Raw genomic sequence first — 19,838 nt, forward strand, 5'->3', positions numbered from 1 at the left:
TACCTTTTCATTAGGCTGACAAAGTCTTTTTCACTGTTGGCATCTGAAATGTGTTTTCTATTTAAATTTTATTTATATCAATCTTCTCTAGTGGGAGCAAGATTAAAATGAAAGACCTTACAATCGGCGTACAACTTTCCCATTACTGCCAAGATCGCAAGCCCTAGTTTTGCAAAGGGACTTGATGCCAAGAATTTTCTGGGAATAATTTAATATTTGGGATCAGTTGCAAAGTGGAATCAACCAAAAGTGATATGTTAATGTATTAATAACAGTAAAAGTGGTTACTTTACATACAAAAAGAGGAAAATGCACTTAACTGACATTATTTTATTATGGTAAATCTGTAGCAATTTTAGTAAAAACTGTATTATAGAATTTAATAATGACCTCACAAAGTACTTTTCCAAATTGGGAAAATACTTGTATACAAATATATTCCTCCAGTGAGCCATTTCTATTGGAAGAACGCAGAGAGCTAGCACTCAAAAGATCTATACATGTGCATGTGGCTTAAAAGTTGCATATATATCTTTTTTATTCTGATTTTCACTTTGACTTAAAATACAGAGACATTTTGGAGTTCTTCCCCACAACCACATCCAGCGCCCCCGTTCTGTTACCATGAAAGTAAAAGGATCAGACAGCAACAGTGACCACAGGGAAGCCAAATTTCAAAGGGACCAACATAAATGCCTATTTTATTCTGAAATAGCAAGGTTCTCCATCTGAGTTTGCTAAGCCTAAGGTGTACGTGTGTAGTAAAGACATCCCATTTTTCAGGGACTTCCAAGAAATATCAAATTATAGGTGTGCCTAGGTGGCTCAGTCGGTTAAGCGTCTGACTTTGGCTCAGGTCATGATCTCATGGTTCGTGAGTTCGAGCCCCACATCGGGCTCTGTGCTGACAGCTCCGAGCCTGGAGCCTGCTTTGGATTCTGTGTCTCCCTCTCTCTCTGCCCCTCCCCCGTTCATGCTCTGTGTCTGTCCATCTCAAAAATAAATAGACGTTAAAAAAAATATTTTTAAAGAAATATCAAATTACACTAAGGAATGCAAATTTTTTTGTTGTTCTTTTTTTGTATTGGTGTAGAGCCTTCATTGTTTGACCTCATTAGTCTCTCCTCACTTGTTATAGCCCTCTTGGTTAGGTTTCTTTAAGGACAAATTGAGGCTTTGTTGTCATTGTTGCTATTCTACTATTTTAGGTCTATTCTATAGATAGTCAACATGGAATATGAAGACTGACAGTAGGCTGCGTTCACTAGCTAGCTAAGAATGTGTTTCTGTACCCCCAAAAGATAAGTAAATGCTTATCTTCACTAAATACTTCACTAAAATCGTTAAGAATTCTAATCTGGTTGATACAGCCCTGCAGAGAAATGGGTACTTATGGTGAGAAACAGTGTTAGTACAGTTTCTCTGAAGGACAACTTGACAATTTATGTATCACAAGTGCTGAACATTTTTTTTTTTACCTCGGGACTCAGAAACTCCACTTCTTGGAATTTTCCCTAGGCAAATAATTAAATATATTTGCAAAGATATATGCGCAAGGGTGTTGATATAAGCATCTTTACTAATAGCAAACGGTCAACCAACCAACAACAAAAAAAGAAAAATTTCTAACACTGAGGGATTGGTTAAATAAGATGCACCCCTACTAAGGAGTATTATGTGGGCCTTAAAATAATGCATTTCATTTTTCTAGACATAGGAAACTGTTTATGATTCCATGGTTAGGTGTTGAAGAAGGGTGGCAGGCAGTATGTGTGGAATGATCTTACTTTTATTAATAAAATTATCCTAGTTAGTATATGCATTTATTCAACCATTTAAAAAATACATATTGATGACCTGTTCTGTGACAAATATCCAGGTAAAGTAAACATGTCATGTGAATGCAGGGAGTAATGAGGAAAATCAAAGCAGGCGATAAGGGGAAAGAGTCAGGGTCAAGCGAGTGTGGATTATTTTAGGTAAATTATCAAGAGAGGCCACTCTAAAACAAAACAAACAAAACAAAACACAACACAGTTGAATTGTGGCTTATGAATGGGGGTTAATGGCAGTCTGGGGAGAACATTCCCTGGACAGAGGGTAAGCCAAATCAGAAAAGAGATTTACAGATTTGCAAAAGAGGTAGAGGGGCAGAGAGATTGATACAGATGGAGGGTGGGGGTGGGGCTGGTAGAAAAATACATGGTTGGAGAGAGAGGAAGAGCCAAGTAACATGGGACTTTGAAGGGCAGAGTAAGCAATGTGGAATTTATTCCTTGTGCTGGAAACCTTTGGAGAGTGTTAAGCAGAGGAATGATAGGAAATGATTTGCATTTTAAAAGATCACGCTGGATGCTGTGTCAAGAATAATCAGAGAGAAATTCTGGAAAAAACATACCCATATGTAGCAGTCTACTTCTGCCTAATGTGATAATGTTTATTTTCCTTTTGCTAATTATCTGTATGCTTTGAATTTTAGAAAAGAATATCTATTACTTTTAAAATTAGGGAGGAAAGTGGTGCCTGGGTGGCTCAGTTGATTGAGCATCTGACTTTGGCTCAGGTCATGACGTCTTTGTTGGTGAGTTCAAACCCCACACCCAACTCGCTACTGTCCCTCAGCATGGAGCCCGCTTTGGATCCTCTGTCCCCCTTTCTCTGCCCCTCCCACTCGTGCTCCCTCTCAAAAATATTTAAAAAACTAGGAAAAGCAAAGGTTTCTATGGTTGGCAAAAACAAGAACATCAGAATGCGTGTGCCTCCACAGAATTACACATCACACTTTACCATAAACCTCAGAGTTGCTCTTAAATGTTTTAAACATATAATGTTAAGTTTGAGAACACAGGAATGTTCAGTAGAAAATTTATTTAATAACCATGATTCTTTGCGCTCCTTCTTAAACTTATATTTAAAGTTAGGTAGACACACAAATGAAAAAACAGAGCTAGAGTTAATTTTACAATAAAACCACTGATTTAGTGAAAGCCTACCACCCTCCAGTGTTTGATTTATAAGTGAACGCAAGGATAGAATCATCATGTAGAGAAAGTGCAGGCCAAGCCGGGAACTCCAGCCTTGGTGTCTGTAGCCCACAAAGAAGAATATCAGTACTGGCAAGAATTAGGAGCACTCCCTTGAGTGGACAAAAAAGTCTCTGCGTATTCCTTGTTACCAGAGCCGATAGTTTTTTTCAAAGCAGTACGAACTGCACCCCTACGGTCTGATAAGACAGCTTGGAACAGCCCAGGACAAGTAAAAGATTTCTTTACATTTTGTGTTTTATCTTGAAATTCCCCTGAAGCTAAGCGTCTGCCTCACAACATGTATAATTGTTTGCTTTACTATGGAAACAACTTTGCTGATGACTTAGTTATTAAATTACTTCATCAAGGAAGACCTTTATTTGTTTTTTTTTGGTGAGCATAGTGCCCATTCCCTACCTCCCTTTCATGTGGCTGCCATCACTTTGTAGGTCTTTTTCTGACTTTTTGTTGTTGTTGTTTGTTTATTCATTTGTTTGTTTAGATGCCACATATGAGTGAAATCATATGGTATTTGTCTTTCTTAGTCTGACTTAATTCCCTGAGCATAATACTCTCTAGGTCCATCCATGTTGTTGGGAATGTCAAGATCTTACTCCTTTTATTGCTGTATAAAACTGAATGAGAGAAGATATTGGAACTGATATAGCTAATAAGGGGTTAATATCCAAAATATATAAAAAGCTGACTCAGCTCAACACTCAAAAACCAAACAATCTCATTGAAAAGTGGCAGAGGACTCAAAAAGATATGTTTCCAAAAAAGACATATGGATGCAAACAGACACATGAAAAGATACTCAACATCACTCATCATCAGGGAAATGCAGATGAAAATCACAATGAGATATCACCTCACACCTGTCAGAAAGGTTTTTTTAAAAAAAAAAGAAAGAACAAGTATTGTCAAAGATGTGGAGAAGAAGGAACCATCATGCACGGTTGATGGGAATGTAAATTGATACAGCTACTGTGGAAAAGAGTATGGAGGTTCCCACACAATGATCGAATAATTCCACTACTGGATATTTACCCAAAGAAAATGATAACACTAATTTGAAAAGATATATGCACCCCTATGTTTAATGAGGATTTTTCTTACTACCATCACCCTGACAGTCCAAATCAGATCCACTCATTAATTTCCCTAGTACCTTTTTCATAATTTGTCACTCTGTATTATCCCACCATTGTATTTAGTGTCTATCCCCCACAACAGACTGTAAGCCACTTTAGGGTAGGCTAGGAAATGTGTCTGTCTTATGTCTGCTTATGTCATTCACAGCAGTCAATGAATAACTTTTGAATGAATAAAAGATCATTTTTGTCTTCAAACACCTTCAAGGAAGATAAAATTGCCCCAGTTTGAAAAACCCTGGAATAGAATTTGTAGAAGGAAAGCAATGCTCATCACTCGTCATTAATTTCCTGTGTGCCTCTGAAATATGTTGTAGATGCTACTAATAAATACAGTCTAATTAGTAAAAAACTGGATATAAGCATCCCACAATTCACACAAGCTTCCGTTAAAGATCAGGCATTAACTCTCTGTGAAGGTAATTGGATGGATGCATACATAGCTCGATAAGGACACATGGATAAATAACAGTAATAACTGCCATCTGTTGCATATAAAGTTTATTATGTGTTACACCGAGATCCTGATCTCTAAAATTTACTGTAACCAGTTGTGATTTTGTTTAAGTGCTTTTATAACTCAATAACCTGACACTTGACCTAAGAGACTTTCCAAAGCCATGCTGTCCAGAAGTGGTGGCGTTAGTTAGGATTCACACCCAGGTCCCTCTGTCACACACCCAAGAGCTTAGAGTCTTAACCATTACATGATGTGTCTGCCCTGGAGCTTATCCTTAAATGTGGGCTCACAGGAAAGAGGGAGTTGGGCATGGCTGCAGGCGACAGTATTCAATGCCTTTAACTTTCTGTTTACTTTGATAAAGACAGTAACACAGAGGGAGCCACTGCAGGTCTTTTGAAGAAGAGCATTGTAGCAGCTGTTCCAACAACCTGTGCAAAAAGGAAGGCGGGAGGGCTGTCCCAGCCTTCTAATGGAGTTCCAGCCATTGCCTAAATTGCATGACAGGTTGCACAAAAATGAGCCTGGAAATTTGTCTTGATTGATGTACTTATAACGTACTTCTGGGAACATGAATACAATCATATGTTCAACCATTTAATTTATGCTCAAACTCTCATAAGTCATAGAAGCAAGCTGGGTGTTTGGCATAATACCGAAGAACAATGGTTTACTCTCTCACTTTGTGAAGAACTGTGTTTCTGTTTTGGAGTGATTTTATTCTTTAGAATCATAAAAATGATGATGCCGATGATAATAATAGCTAATATTTATCAAACATTTATTGAATGCCAGATATGCTGCTAAGTGCTTTGAATGCATTTTCTCATGGCATTGTCACCATCCTTTGATAGAAGCATGATTTTTTTTTCTTTTTCTCTTTCATTTTTTTTATTCATTCAATCATAAATTGCAAACCTGCCTTGAGTTACCGTGTGCCATTCAAAGATGAATGTGATATGATCCCTGCCCTCAAGAAGCACACTGCCTGGTGAATAGACAGGCACACGAGCTAATAATTCAAGTGCGGTGTGGTTAAGGTTATGGCTAACATAGTTGAGTTATTGCCATATGGTTTCCTCAGTTGTTCCTAACATCGCTTTCAGCTCTGCCCTTCTTCACGGTTCTGGAGGAGGCATCCAAAATCAAGACCTATCCCTTCTGTTTGAATGCACCTGTGCTCATGTGGCATTTCAGCTACTTTCTTCTTCCTCCTTCCATCTTGTACATCACTGCCAAATCCATTTTCCCCCAGTCACCCGTTAATCATGTCTTCCCTTTGCTCACAGAATCTAGAATATTCAGTGACTTACCATTCCTTTGAGGGGGGAGGGAAGCCTGAGCTTCATGCTTTCAAGAACTTCCATAATCTTATTAAGATTTTCTTGGGGCGCCTGGGTGGCGCAGTCGGTTAAGCGTCCGACTTCAGCCAGGTCACGATCTCGCGGTCCGTGAGTTCGAGCCCCGCGTCAGGCTCTGGGCTGATGGCTCAGAGCCTGGAGCCTGTTTCCGATTCTGTGTCTCCCTCTCTCTCTGTCCCTCCCCCGTTCATGCTCTGTCTCTCTCTGTCCCAAAAATAAATAAACGTTGAAAAAAAAAAAAAAAAGATTTTCCCTTCCCGCTCCCAGCGTGAGCCTATTCTTCCTGCACAATAACGTGCTTCCTGCCAGAGGAGCACTTTGCTCATTTGTACCTCCTTACCATAATACATGCCAAAATGCCAATAGTGCCCACAGAGAGAGAAACCTTGAGCTAAGTCATAAGCTCTCAGGGCAGGAACTATGTCATGTTCATCATTTTATCCATGTCACTAAGCCACATAGTCCTTTGGCTGCAGAAAGTGCCCAAAGAACACTTACTAAATTGAGACCCAAACATTGTTTATTGGAACGATGAAAAGGGACTTTGGCTCTTTAATAAGATAATGTATATTTGCTGTATTTATTAACTCCACTGCTTCTCAGTACCTTGTTCTCTTTACGTGGTAAGATACCACAAAGTAAACAACAATAACAGCAACAGAAGGACTTCTCTATTTAAGACTTCTCACTGAAAATTGGATTGAGTCTCCTTTTACAGTCTCTCTTTTTTGCTCTGCAGCAATATGATGATATAAGGATGAAATCAAAACTCATGATTAAAGTAGCTTTAGTAATTTTAAGAATCTTTCAAGGAAAATGAACATTCTTGACAAAGTTGAAGATCAGATATTTTCCTGAACATGATACAGTAAGAGAGCGAATTCCAAACCCCAGGGTTAAAAGGGACCTTTAAGAGCCTCTTTCCTAATCATCATAGATAAGAGAGAGTTGGTTTTTGCAGCTGATATTTAATTAACTCTGTTCTTCTAGGGGATAAAAAGTCCTCACAGAAGTTATATGTCTACCTCACAAGTTTCTTGTGGCTTCAAAAATTATTCACTACTGAGACTTTCTGTTAAAATGCTGTAAGTAATAAAATCAAGCAATATGGAGCTCTGTCTAGGAAGAAACAAATATGATATAAACTAGCTATTATGCAACTCATTTTTATGTTAATTTTATGAGAAACTACATGTTTTGTATTTTCCTCAAGCGTTTGTATTTATATGAAATTTTTTTCAATAATAAGACATCAGAGAGAATTCATTCATTCACTCAGCAATCACATGTTTAGTAAGAGTTCTCTGAATCCTGAACACAAAACTATCATAAGTTAGCACTATAATGATGAAAAACAAGGATTTTGTCATTAACCAGGCCTGCACGTAGTGTTAATTCCTACACTTCCTACCTGTGTAAGCTTGGCCAAGTTTTTTAACTTCTCTGAGCTTCATTTTTTTTTTTTTTCATCCATACAATGGGTTCATAATAATACCCACCGTTAGGATTGCTCTGAAGATTAAGATAATACATTTAAAATTTTTTTTTAACATTTATTTATTTTTGAGAAACAGAGAGAGGCAGAGTGTGAGCAGGGGAGGGGCAGAGAGAGAGGGAGACACAGAATTCGAAGCAGGCTGCAGGCTCCAAGCTGTCAGCACAGAGCCTGACACAGGCCCGAAGTCACAAATCGTGAGATCATGACCTGAGCCAAGTCGGTCACTCAGCTCAACCTAATGAGCCACCCACGTGCCCCTAAGATCATACATTTTGAAGTACCTAACACAGAAACTCAGAAGAGGCCATCAAAAATGTCCATTATCGGGGCACCTGGGTGGCTTGGTCGGTTAAGCGTCCGACTTCGGCTCAGGTCGTGATCTCACGGTCCGTGAGTTCGAGCCCCGCGTCGGGCTCTGTGCTGACCGCTCGGAGCCTGGAGCCTGTTTCAGATTCTGTGTCTCCCTCTCTCTCTGCTCCTCCCCTGTTCATGCTCTGTCTCTCTCTGTCTCAAAAATAAATAACGTTAAAAAAAAAAAAAAGATTTAAAAAAATGTCCATTATCATTTTTATTATTGCACTGACCATTGTAATTCAAGATATTTAGAATTATTTGTGCCTGCATTTTTCTTATAGATATCTCCATAAGAAAAATTATAAAGCCAGTTAAGTTGCATTAATATTGCATTTATTGATTAAATCTAATCGATCATTCCTCTTTCAATGATCTGAAGGTTTTAGGTGACTTCCAGTATGGGAGGAGAGAGCACAATTTGTAAATCCTCTCTGTGAATTTTTTTTTAAAATATTGCAGGAAATATGAGTATATGAAAAAATTAGGGGAAAAGACTATAGTTTGACCTAGAAGATGATGTGAAAGATATTAAAATGACCATGTAATGCATAAATCAAAAGCAAAATCAGTCTAATAGCATCTTTAGAAAAGCAACCCTGGAAGAATGAACTAGATCCCAATAAACCAGAGGGTAACGTCAAAGCATCCAACTCTGTTAAGGAGAAGCAAGTGTAATAGGAATTTTTAGAGATTACAGGCCAGTCTGGGGATGTTTTTATTCTTAGAAAGGCTTTCCTTTTTCCCTTTGAGTCAGTGGACCTTTACTCCCTTGAATTAAAGGTGATCTGTGGGTTTTGAGATGCATTCTTTTTCCTATTGTCTACATTTTCATTTAGAAGACATTAATGCTTAAGAGACAGAAACTGCTTTGTTAGCTAACAACAGAGTAGGTCAGCTCTGAGAGGGCAGAGAGCAACCTCAAGAAGAAGGAACAGCGTCCTTTAGAAGAAAGTTAGAGATGCTAAAGTTGACCCCACTGGCAGTTGTTCATTATTTGTGTGCCTCTGTGGGGAAAAAAAAAAGTCACAAACCCTAAATGGAAGACTGTCTGGAAAGGCAATTTCCCCTCGGAGCTAAGATCAGAGGCTTTCCATTCTTGTTGATGTCGATTCAGGGCAGCAATAGTGAAATATTAGGTGGGATTTCAGGGGACAAGTGTGGCAAATGTCACCAGCCTGTTGCTGCCTGAGTGCTAACCGAAAGGACGCTTCCGATTCTAGGCTCTCAATAAACACTGCCAAACCCTGGCTTTTATCTTAGGTTACTGGAAGCTTTGCAGTTTATTTTTGTTCCCTTTTCAACGCTACATGTGTTTTTCTTGCTGCCAAAGTACAGGCTTCTCTCATTTAACATCGTCACCTATTAATTCACCTAAATAAAGTCTCTTTTACCTGTGACTGGAATCTTCCCTTATTCCACATGCTCATAGAGAACCCTGCTATTGAAAAGAAAGAAGCTCTTAGCTCTCATAATCATTTTGTACCCTGTGGAGAATTTGTGTCTTCTGTTACTACTCCATGTTTTACCAAAATATCACGTTGTCTTGCATACGGATGGACTATTTAGGAGATTTTACTTCCTATACTTGCGTGCTATATTCCAATGGAGATGCATTTTATGTGGTTCATTCTGGTCCGCACATAAGGTATAAATCAAGCAGAGGCAAAATTACCCTTGAAAAATTCCTTAAATTGACCCGATAATGGAGTAGACATGATTTTGCATATAAGATCAAATTTTGCAATCCATACGCTGGATTCCAGAGGAAGGAAAGTCCAAAGTAAGGGTCTTGTAGAAAGAAGAAAGCTTGAATATGGGCAGACGTCCCCATGTCTGTTTAAAAACCATTCTGTGTTTAAATTAACAATCTAATCCCTCTCTCCGACTGGGGACTTATAATGTACTCCTGCTTTGCTTCGGGATTTACTTCATTCCATTTTAATAAGAATCCTCTGTGATGTTAACAGATGTCATCTGGCCTCTTTGTCATTGTGAGAAGGAAACATCAAGGTGGGGACTCCCCTCCGGCAGGTGTAAGAGGCTGAAGGCGAGTATCTCTAGAACTAGGGTTCTAGTCCAGTGTGAAAACAGGCAATCAGAAAGCACGACACAAGAACCACTGGCAGACGTTTTGAGAATTTCTAATGGCAGAAATAATTCTTCGCTCATGAAGGCAGTAAGGAAGATGTGGAGCTCCTTGACTTGGGTGGAGTGCATCCAGTCGCTATTTTATAAAATCTTAAAACAAAAACCAGACTGTGCTATAAATACATCCACTCAGTTCATCGCCAGCTTCCTGTTGTGGTCATCTCTGATATCACCCTGCAAAATAGGGCTTTTTTTATCAGAGGCTCAACTTTGGAAAGTTCGACCCACCTCATATCAAACATCAACAGGAAATGCAGCTGACATGAATATACCTGTGATTGTAAACAAATACTTCTATTTATTAATAACCCTTAGTTTTTATTTTGCAGATTTTCTTTTATGGTTCCAGTCATTTCATTTTTTTTTTCCTGTGGGTAGGCCTTTGAAATTCTCAAAGAAGGCCCGAGGCTGGGGGATGAACCCTAATGCCGGGTGGATAAACTGGCCTTTCTGAAGGAATAGCTCTATCATTCTGAAGGGCAGTTACTACTTTTGTCCCCTTCCCTGAAAAGGAAGAGTAAAAGGTCCTCGGTTTGTGAAAACATAAAGTTTTCTCCAGAAAGTATACCTCCCAATGCATAGATTTTCATCTTTCAGGGTGCGAGGGTGATTTCTGACAAACTGTTGCTTGATAAAACCATAAAATTAGAAAATCAGATTTGCTCTGTAAGACCGGTAAATGAAAATATTACTTTTCTTCATAGAGAATTCTTAGCCGGCCCTAGAAGGTTCAAGAGAAAGTAGCGTGCTTCAAAGAGAATGAACACCTAGAGGGTCACGTCACTGGTGCCCACGTTGTTTGGATGAATTGCAAACACACTTGTTTCCTGTTTTTGCACAGCCTCCATAGTGATTGGGAAATGGTGGTGTGAGATGGAGCCTTGTCTAGAAGGAGAAGAATGTAAAACACTACCTGATAATTCCGGTTGGATGTGCGCTACAGGCAATAAAATTAAGACCACAAGAGTAAGTGTATTTCTTTCAAATATCTCATGCATGTTACCAACCATACTGTGTTGCCTTTGAGTTGCACAACAGCATCCAGGGAAGCTTTGAACAGGAGATAAGAAGACCTTTTCCCTGACAGAAAACATTCTTAACTGTTCATATCAGTGTCCATCCAGCAACAAGAAGTTAGACATGGAACTTGACTTTTCCCTGCTGAGCAGTTTAGCGTTTGTGTGACTGGGTCACAAATAAAGCTGGATTAGCATAGCCAAAAGGAAGAAGAACGGTAAAGCAATTAGTCGCATAATTCAGCCAACTACTACGGTGCTCAAAATAGATAATAAAATAAGAGTCCTGCCTAATTTGTCCAGATGGTTTGCGGAAGAGGGCTGCGTTTAAGTACAGCCATTTTCTACATGTTCTTTAAAAGAATTATTTGATGATCTTTTAAATGAGTGAAAAGTTTTTGTGATGTGAATTATCATTCCTTGGTTTCTGTGGTAAAATAAGGAGCTATCTTCAAAATACATAACAACCTATATGGTGAGGCCATCCAACCCATGAGAATTGATATCATGTTGCCAGAGCAGTTTGGAAAAGTCCAGGTAGGATAGCCATTGGCCCTGTAGATAATAGATCATGGGAAAGTATGGGAGTCCTAAAGAGGGCAGGGTAGAAAGTGTAGCTCAGAGCACTTAAGACAGTATTTATTCAAATGTAGTACAATATTTTAATTACATAATTACAATCATGTCAATATTTTAATAACTAGCGTGGTTTTATGTATATATATCATGTGGCTCTCAGCCCTGTTGTGTGTATATGTGTTTTAATGTACTGGGTATTGTTGAAAGCCAGATCCACCAGTTATAAATCCCAACATGCTGAACTTGTAGCCTTCCAAAAGGGTGACTCAAATTTCAAAGGTCATCTCTAATTCCCACCCCTATATAATGAGTCTTAAATTGATCTTTTTTCTCAGCATTATCTTCTCAAGAAATAACATTGGTACTGGCAGCCTCGTGATACAGAAAACATAATATCTTATAAAACATATCTTTCATACATAAGATAAGTGGAGACTCTTCTGCATATCCAATTTCATTGCCTATATTGACTGCATTAAGCAGTAAATTGTTATACCTCATTGGCTTGTGGCCAAGAGAGGTTCCTGAACCGTCCTAGCTTGTTAACATGCATTCATGCACCTGAGATGCTCAGCTTGGATTATCATATTTCACTTCAAAGAAACAGCCTCAGGAGAGATTATTCAAAAATGAACCCAGTTCATGACACTTACCTCCAGAAACCATCTTCATTAACTGATGGAGAGTGGATTTCATATTTCCCTTTGGTTACATTTTGCCTGAAACTAATTTTACGAAACAATCTGAAGACGCCCTTCCAAGTCAGTTTTCAGATACTCTGAATTATCATCAGTACGATTGGAATTCGATCACCATTGTTTAAAACAGGTTGCTGATGTATTTTCTGCCAAAACTCTATTTCCTCTTCCAAATGATAACTGATCTCCCTTTATTGAATATAAACCCTGCTCTTATGGTTCCTCCAGACCTGAAACTCAGTCAAGAATAAGAATACAAGTCAAATTACTTCAGGATTTGAGTATGTGAGATTCCAAGGGTACCAACTAGGAGACTCTTTGGAAAATAGAATATAAATAAACAAAACACAGAAATTGTTAATGCTACTTTTTATGACTATGTAACACTTTTTTTTTTGGCCTCTGTAGGGTATATTTTAAAACACTGTGAATACATCCTAGACATTTTCTTTCCTCACAGAAGTACAGTGCAGGTCTGATCACAATAATAGAGGCTGGAGCACAGCCTCTGTGTTTGCTACTGTCCTGGGTGGGCTGAATGCAACCCGACAGTTGAGTGTACAAGAGAAATAAATCCCCCATGCAGTTGGTTTGAAAGCAGAGGATGTACCTGTTCTGATATGTGCATCCATTTCAAGCGAGGAAATAAGAGGTTGCTCTACAGTCGTGTGAGCAACACATCACTCAACTAATAAATCTCAACTCTGTCTTTAGAGAAGGAAAAGAAAACACTAAGCTGTACTTTTTACACCTTGAGAGGACTCAGACATTACTACTGACTTAAATTTTGTCCCCACTTCCTTACAAAGAAATTCACAGTGAAATAAGCAGTTTTAAACACAAAGGCACCAATTAACTTCAGCTGATACATACAGGAGCTTTCCATTCTGTATAAATGGCAGGCCAACACCAGTCCTTAGATTATAGGCTCCAAAATAGGTTTTATATTAATTTTTCTAGTATGCCCCATGTGTTTTTCCCTGTCACAGTGTAAATATGCCTGTACACTTCAAGTATTGACTCTGGCAGTTTAACTTTCAAAACAGTTGAATAAACAGATGCACTTTAATTGTGAGTCATAGGTTTTCAATGTTCTACTCTTATTTAAGAGGTAATCTTTAGGATAAAAAATTCAAGTTCTTCTCAAAGAGGAAAAATTTTTTTAAATCACCTCTTTGGTTCTTACATATAAGACTGATTCAAAGAGAGTGGTCTCAGTAAAAAAAAAAAACAAAAAAACAAAAAAAAACAAAAAAAAACACAGAAGAAACATCCCCAGATTGTTAATGGCAACTGCGAGTTTCCGTCATACTGTTATTTTTTAAAAGTAACGCCAATATGAAGATATTTGCAAGATAGAGTCCTAAGATGTCATTTTCCCTATATAGGTTTTTTCAGAACCTTCCTATTATGAATTACTTCCCAAATAATCACCCTGAGTCAAAATTCTCAGCAGTCTGTGCAATGTAGATAAACAAAAGATGTTTCAAAGTGTGATCTAATTCAAAGTTGCATGGTGCTCATTTTTTAAGGCTGGTGGAGAGTAGAAATTCATTGTTTGATTTAAAGGACCAGGCACCCCAGAATATGAACTAGCCAGGACAACAGGCCACAGTCTGAAGGAGAACCTTGGGGAAACTAGATCTGGGTGACAATATAACCTACAGAAGGAAGGAGAAAAGATAAGTAGAATGAGGCACAGGCTTCCCTTTCAGGAGACTGGAGAGAATAAGTCTTAGGAAAGAGGAAGCTTCCTGAATGTCATTTTATGGAGAGAAGGTAGTCACCCTTGAGAAGTTTTCCAAAACCCAGCATGGGGTACAATAAAGCTGGTGCCAGAAACCCTCCTGGGAAGAAGCCTGGTACATCTGGGTGAAGTTTCATGGCTAGATTTTAAACTACACCTGCTCGACCATTGCTTCAATTGTTTCGTTGAATTACTTTGTTGGTAGTTTGTGGCAAGACAAACCAATCCAGATATTCACAAGAGGTAGTTTCCTATGGTTTTACAAAAATATTGGTTTATTTTTTTTCTTTAAACGTAACATAAGTTTGAGGGGCCCCTGGTGGCTCAGGTCATGGGATCCAGCCCCATGTCAGCCTCCACGCAGGGCGTGGAGCCTGCTTTAGACTCTCTCTCTCTCTCCTTCTGCCCCTGTCCCCTGCTCGCATGTTCTCTCCCTCAAAAGTAGAAATAAAAATAAAAACATTTCTGAAAACAAACAAAAAAAATGCATAAGTTTGAAAGTTGGGGGCGCTGTTGGGAAATTGGCTCTACAGATTTTGGATTTGCCACTCTCCATAATCAGATGAGCTAATTCCCTATAATCAATATTATATTTAATGTATATGAAATAATAATACATAATATGCTATAATATAGTACATATTTAAAAAAAATAAGCTGGGGATGCTGTATCTAATGCATTCAGGAAGAAATGTATATACTCTGTGCATTCAAGAATAATGCTTTAATTTATAAAGACAGACTTGCCCCAGAGGAAATAAGTTGTTTGACAATGCTGTAATAATTCACATATAAAAAGGGAACATTGGCTTTGGGGGACATAACAAGGCAGGGAATGAAATGAGGAGAAAACCAAAGTCACTAGGAAGGCAAAATTAACAGGTTAAAATAGTAGAACATAATCTGGTATAATACCTGGGAAATTATCAAGCAACTTTGGATTTCCTTCAACCCAATATGTTAGTGTCTTTCAGACTCCTGGGAAAATGAGCAGTTAGATATACACAACATAGAGTCAAGTTCCATTCCCTAAAAGGCCGTGTTAGACTGCCCATCTCACCACAATGGCTGTCCAGCCAAATTGATGTTTCACACAAATGCACTACTGTCATTTGCCCACACTCACCTGGGCCCATCCTCCTAACGGTGACTCTGACCTCACATAACTCCATCCATTCTCATCAGCCAGTGTTTTTTATATTACAGAAGGGCAAACTTCCAGCTGTGACACATCCCAGCTTCATCACTCAAAATTCCATCAGGTGTCAAGGGTTATAAAAGCCTTTACTATCCTGATGTTCAGACCATTTTGTATGAACTAGCTTTAAGAGAGAAGGGTAGGAGGGAGAATGTGGATTTGGAAATTTCCAGAAGGAAAAACAAATCAATTTATGCCGTCACAATTGCCCCTGGGTCCAAGTGAACTCATCCATTTCTTTGGCCAATAAATATATTTAAGCCTCTGCTCTGTAAAGTTAATGTGTGAAGGTCTTGGGATGTGATGACCAACCTCCTGTTCTTACATGGAGGATACGGCCTAAGGTTGGGTAGTGCGGGGTAGAGATGGTAAGTTGATAGAGATAAAAGAAAGGCAACCCATTTCAGTTTTATAAATGTCACTTTCTCCCTCCTTTTGGTGAAAAATAAGACAGTGGAAACAGGAGGTGATACACATTACCAGAATGTAGGAAACCAAGGTTTGGAAGAATCTGTCATTTCTAAGGAGAGGATTAAAAAAATAATAAGTGTGTGAAGATTTCTTACACATGCTGCCCATGGCACAACCAACTTTTGAAAGGCAACTTTATTACTATTCCTATCCAACCTTAAAATCTTTTAATGGACTCCACCCCTGGACCCAGAACACTCAATTTCTAAGACTATAAAGAACCAAGAGATTATGAAGAAAAATGCCTATTCCTAGAACTCTAAAGTAGAACCTTCAACTCTATTAGAATCATCATTTCTGCCCTAAACCAGTGACACTCTGTGCATGTATCCTGTTGAATGTTAGAGTCTTTGGGCCATATTCAAATAGATTAAATGGCATCATTAGTTCTAGGAGTATGCTCTTGGTTACTCTTGAATACTATGTCACTGAGAGGGAGAGTTCCTCAACCTGCAAAGCCCTCCTGTGTTCCTAAGAAAATGTGTTCGAACCTTGGCAGTGACTTTACCTTATGGCCACCCCTCTACCTGTCACAGCAAGCCAGCTTGACAAGGTCATGGAATGACCTACTCAGTTCAAATTCTCATCAGACATAGGACTAACTACATAATTTGAAGGGCCCAGGACAAAAATGAAAACATGGCGTCTCTAGTTTAAAAATTAGTAATAATTTCAAGACTTCAATAGAAGATCATTAAATAGAGTGTGGGGCCCTTTCCAGCACAGGGCTCTGTGCAACTGCATATGTGACATGCTCATGAAGCCAATCATCGTTATTCATTGCTCCAAGAGTCCATTTCCTCGGTTGTGGCAAAATAACTTTAATGAACTGATAAAAATATGATGGCCTGTCAGTGTGCTTTTTTATCACCATTTGAGAACTACGGTTGTAGACTAACATTTTTGGCTTCAGATCACTTGAAAGAAGCCACATACTAAAAATTCAAGATGTCCTCATTTTCTGCCTAGTCACCTTTCTTTATGCCTTCATTTTGTTCTTTTCTCCCTGAAATTTCTTTCTGTCTTTGGTTTCAGATTCACCCAAGAACCTAATGGAAGCATTTGTTATAGTAGCAAAGGAAAACCACCTCTGCAGAAAATACATTTTAAGAATTTAAAACATCTTACACATTACAAGCCAAATGGATTTCTTATTTGCACTTTGACTGGTTACCAGAAAATCACAGTGCTTTTACTGTGTGTCATGAAGTATCCTATAGTGAGAAGACCCTGCATTTTTGGCAACACCATGGAAAGTGGGTTTAAAAAAAGGGTTTTCTCCATGAAAATTTTTGGGATTACGAAGAACGATCAACTATCTTCTAATTTGGATCTATAGTTACTTTGTACCATTTTAAATATATGTATATATATAATATTTTGAAATATTATATATTCTCTTCAAGAAATGAACAATACCACAGTTTGAGGCGGCTGGTGTACCTCTTTGAGTTTGGATGTCTTGTTTTGTTTTGTTGCATTTCTTTTTCTCTTGGCAAGGAAGACATGTGCCCTTCTGAAATTTCAACATGGCACTCACGCTGGAAGGCCAGCTACAGGTGGACTCCTGGAATCTGAGGCATCGTAACAATACTGAATCGAGAGCTTCCTTCTGTTTCTACCAGATGGCCCAAGGAAGCACATCGTCCTGTTTTATTGCTTTCTACCCTGTGCAATATTAGCATGCAAGCTTGGCTTACATAACCATACTTTATATTCAATTGATATATAATAACCATCCTAACCTCTTCCAGGAAAGTATTTTTAGAACTACTAGCTTTTCCACAGATAAGAAAAATAAGAATTCTTGAGGGAGCTGCTCCACCGTGCTATTAAGACTCTGGCAAAATTATGGTAGAATACGGATCCCTGTATTAATAAGTTCTGTAAATACAATGTCTTAAGGCTTTGTATAGCTGTCCTAGACTGCAGAAATGTCCTCCAATGAAATCCAAAGTCTGGCATCATTAAGTACATAGTGCTGTAGCAACAAGTCTTATCATGGTACCTCTTTCTATGTTTGATTTGCTTTTTTCATGAGTATTCAAATCTCTTCTGGTGAGATAGGAAGACCATTAAAGCAATTAGGTTTCAAAATGATCTATGTGACCAAATGCTGGACAGCCCTATTAAAGTGGTAAATAACTTCTTTCTAAACCTACTTGTCCTCTTTATTTGCCATTTATTTTTCCTGAGTCAGTTTTAGCCAAATCCACAGAACACCCTGCTTAGAGACTCGTAGTCACCCAGAATTTTTCCATGACGTCTTTGCTACAATCACAGCCAATATTTCCAACCCCAGTATTCTGAAAATCAGAAATTCATTACTATGACTGCTGTGTTCTCAGCCAGCAAGATTAAATGTCAAATCCCATTATTGGGTTTCTGTACTGGTCACTTGGACAATACATATGGGGCTCCCATCCCGAAAAAAGAAATTCTTGTCCATCTTCTCTTTCTAAAAGTTACTCAGATAATGATTATAAAAAGGAAATAACTACTTGTTATCTACCTGGGATAGTGTAATAGTATTATACATTCCTGTTGCTTAACCTATCATATTGCAAGGATATCTACTTTTTCTCCAAAGCCTTCCCTCTAGAATACATGTTTTAGGGCTTCGTATTAGATCACCAGCACATTTGGCCGCCTAGTTTGGAGTTTTAAAGTTAAACCTCAGGTAATATCCAGAGGCTCCTTAATGTCTACCAGTATAACTTGAAGTCTGATTGAATATGTAGATACTCTAATCAGATAGATGGGTTCTCCATCTTGAATGCCTATAAAAGCATCCAGAAATGGAAATGGAATCCTAACCACAAAATCTAGGCTTTCCAAATACTTTCACAAATATTTGCCAGAAGATAGCATAAGATTCAAACAACCAAATCACAGTCTCTTGAATTTATGGTCACTTTCTGCATACCGAGTAATATATTGGCAATCGACTTTCACCTGTAATTTTCAGAGTAACAACTGAGATCCTAAATGCAAAGAGTGACCTAGAACGGTACATCCCAAGTTGGGGAGGAAAAAACCTCCCTAATCAAATATATTGGGGGAACATTTTTAATAAAATAAACAGACATATTTACTGAGGAAATTTTCAGAATCTTTAATGCACAAAAAGTGTTGTATGTCTTCAGGAAAGACTAAAACATGGGGAGCAAAGTAAAAATCTTCCCAAATCCAGGCATGTTAGGTGGATACTTGACTAATGGACAGCACATCCCTGCCTAGTAAGAAGGTACAAGAAATTATTTCTCTGTGAGGATATATTCACTGCCTTGTTACATCTTCAATTTTTTCCAAGAGCACCAGCAATCTGGATTTTTATGTAACATCTCCTAACATTCTTAAATAAGAGGAACTAATCTGAGATGTTTGCTATTAAAAACTCTGCAAGCATTGTTATTGCCCCAAATTCCATGATCATGTAGTCTTTTCTATGAGATTACTGTTTCCTGGAATACCCTGTTAACAGCATTGGTCCTGAATGGAAACTCAATGTGAAGTTTGGCCTCGCGCATACAGACCCTTCTCATAATTTACGATATGAGGAACTCACAGCTTCTCCTCTTCTGTAACCAGAGCCTGTAAGTCAATGAAAGAATTAGTCTAGAGGCCCACATCTGTCAGTTCATTTCGTAGTGGTTACTTGATGCATTAGCCTCCCTTGGAAAGACCTGGAAGAAGAGAGAAGGAGAAAAAAAGACCATATCAGAATCAGGCAACCGTCCCATAAAACGGTGCAAATATTTGTAAATGTCATCAAATTCAATTTGGATTTATCAAGTCCCTTATACAAATGTGTGAACCGTCACGTTGTGTTTAAATTGGACCCACCCCATTTAGGGGGGGATTCAGTAGCTACCCCATGCCTACATGTGTGGTTTAAAAACTTTTATCATGTATTGCTGGTAATAAAGAGCTCAGTGTGGTATGACTAATAATGATTTTGAGCTTGTGCACCAAGGATGATGAATAATGTCATAACATAATTAGAGCAAATGGAAAGGGTTTCATCCAGACCCCGTTTCTTGGTAAAAAAGAAAATATGGCCCATTTCATAAGACAGATTTGCCAGTTAGGTAGAGCTTATTTATTGACTTTTTTTGCCTGATTAGA

At 38.3% G+C, this 19,838-nt stretch overlaps 1 protein-coding gene across 3 annotated transcripts in view; it reads left to right on the forward strand.

Moving 5' to 3' along the window:
* The window catches only part of TAFA1 (TAFA chemokine like family member 1), a 505,935-nt gene extending 488,068 nt beyond the window's left edge, over positions 1-17,867 (forward strand). For all 3 annotated transcript variants that reach the window (XM_019469762.2, XM_053898175.1, XM_019469761.2), the window contains 2 exons: positions 10,843-10,967; positions 16,746-17,867. In XM_019469762.2, the coding sequence (XP_019325307.1) occupies positions 10,843-10,967; positions 16,746-16,763 (143 nt within the window). In that variant the 3' untranslated portion in view covers positions 16,764-17,867. The remainder of the gene's footprint in view (positions 1-10,842; positions 10,968-16,745) is intronic.
* Positions 17,868-19,838: the final 1,971 nt, after the last annotated feature.

This window comes from Panthera pardus, unplaced genomic scaffold (genome assembly GCF_024362965.1).
Source record: "Panthera pardus isolate Hobbes unplaced genomic scaffold, ASM2436296v1 HiC_scaffold_8, whole genome shotgun sequence".
Taxonomy (NCBI): Eukaryota; Metazoa; Chordata; class Mammalia; order Carnivora; family Felidae; genus Panthera; species Panthera pardus.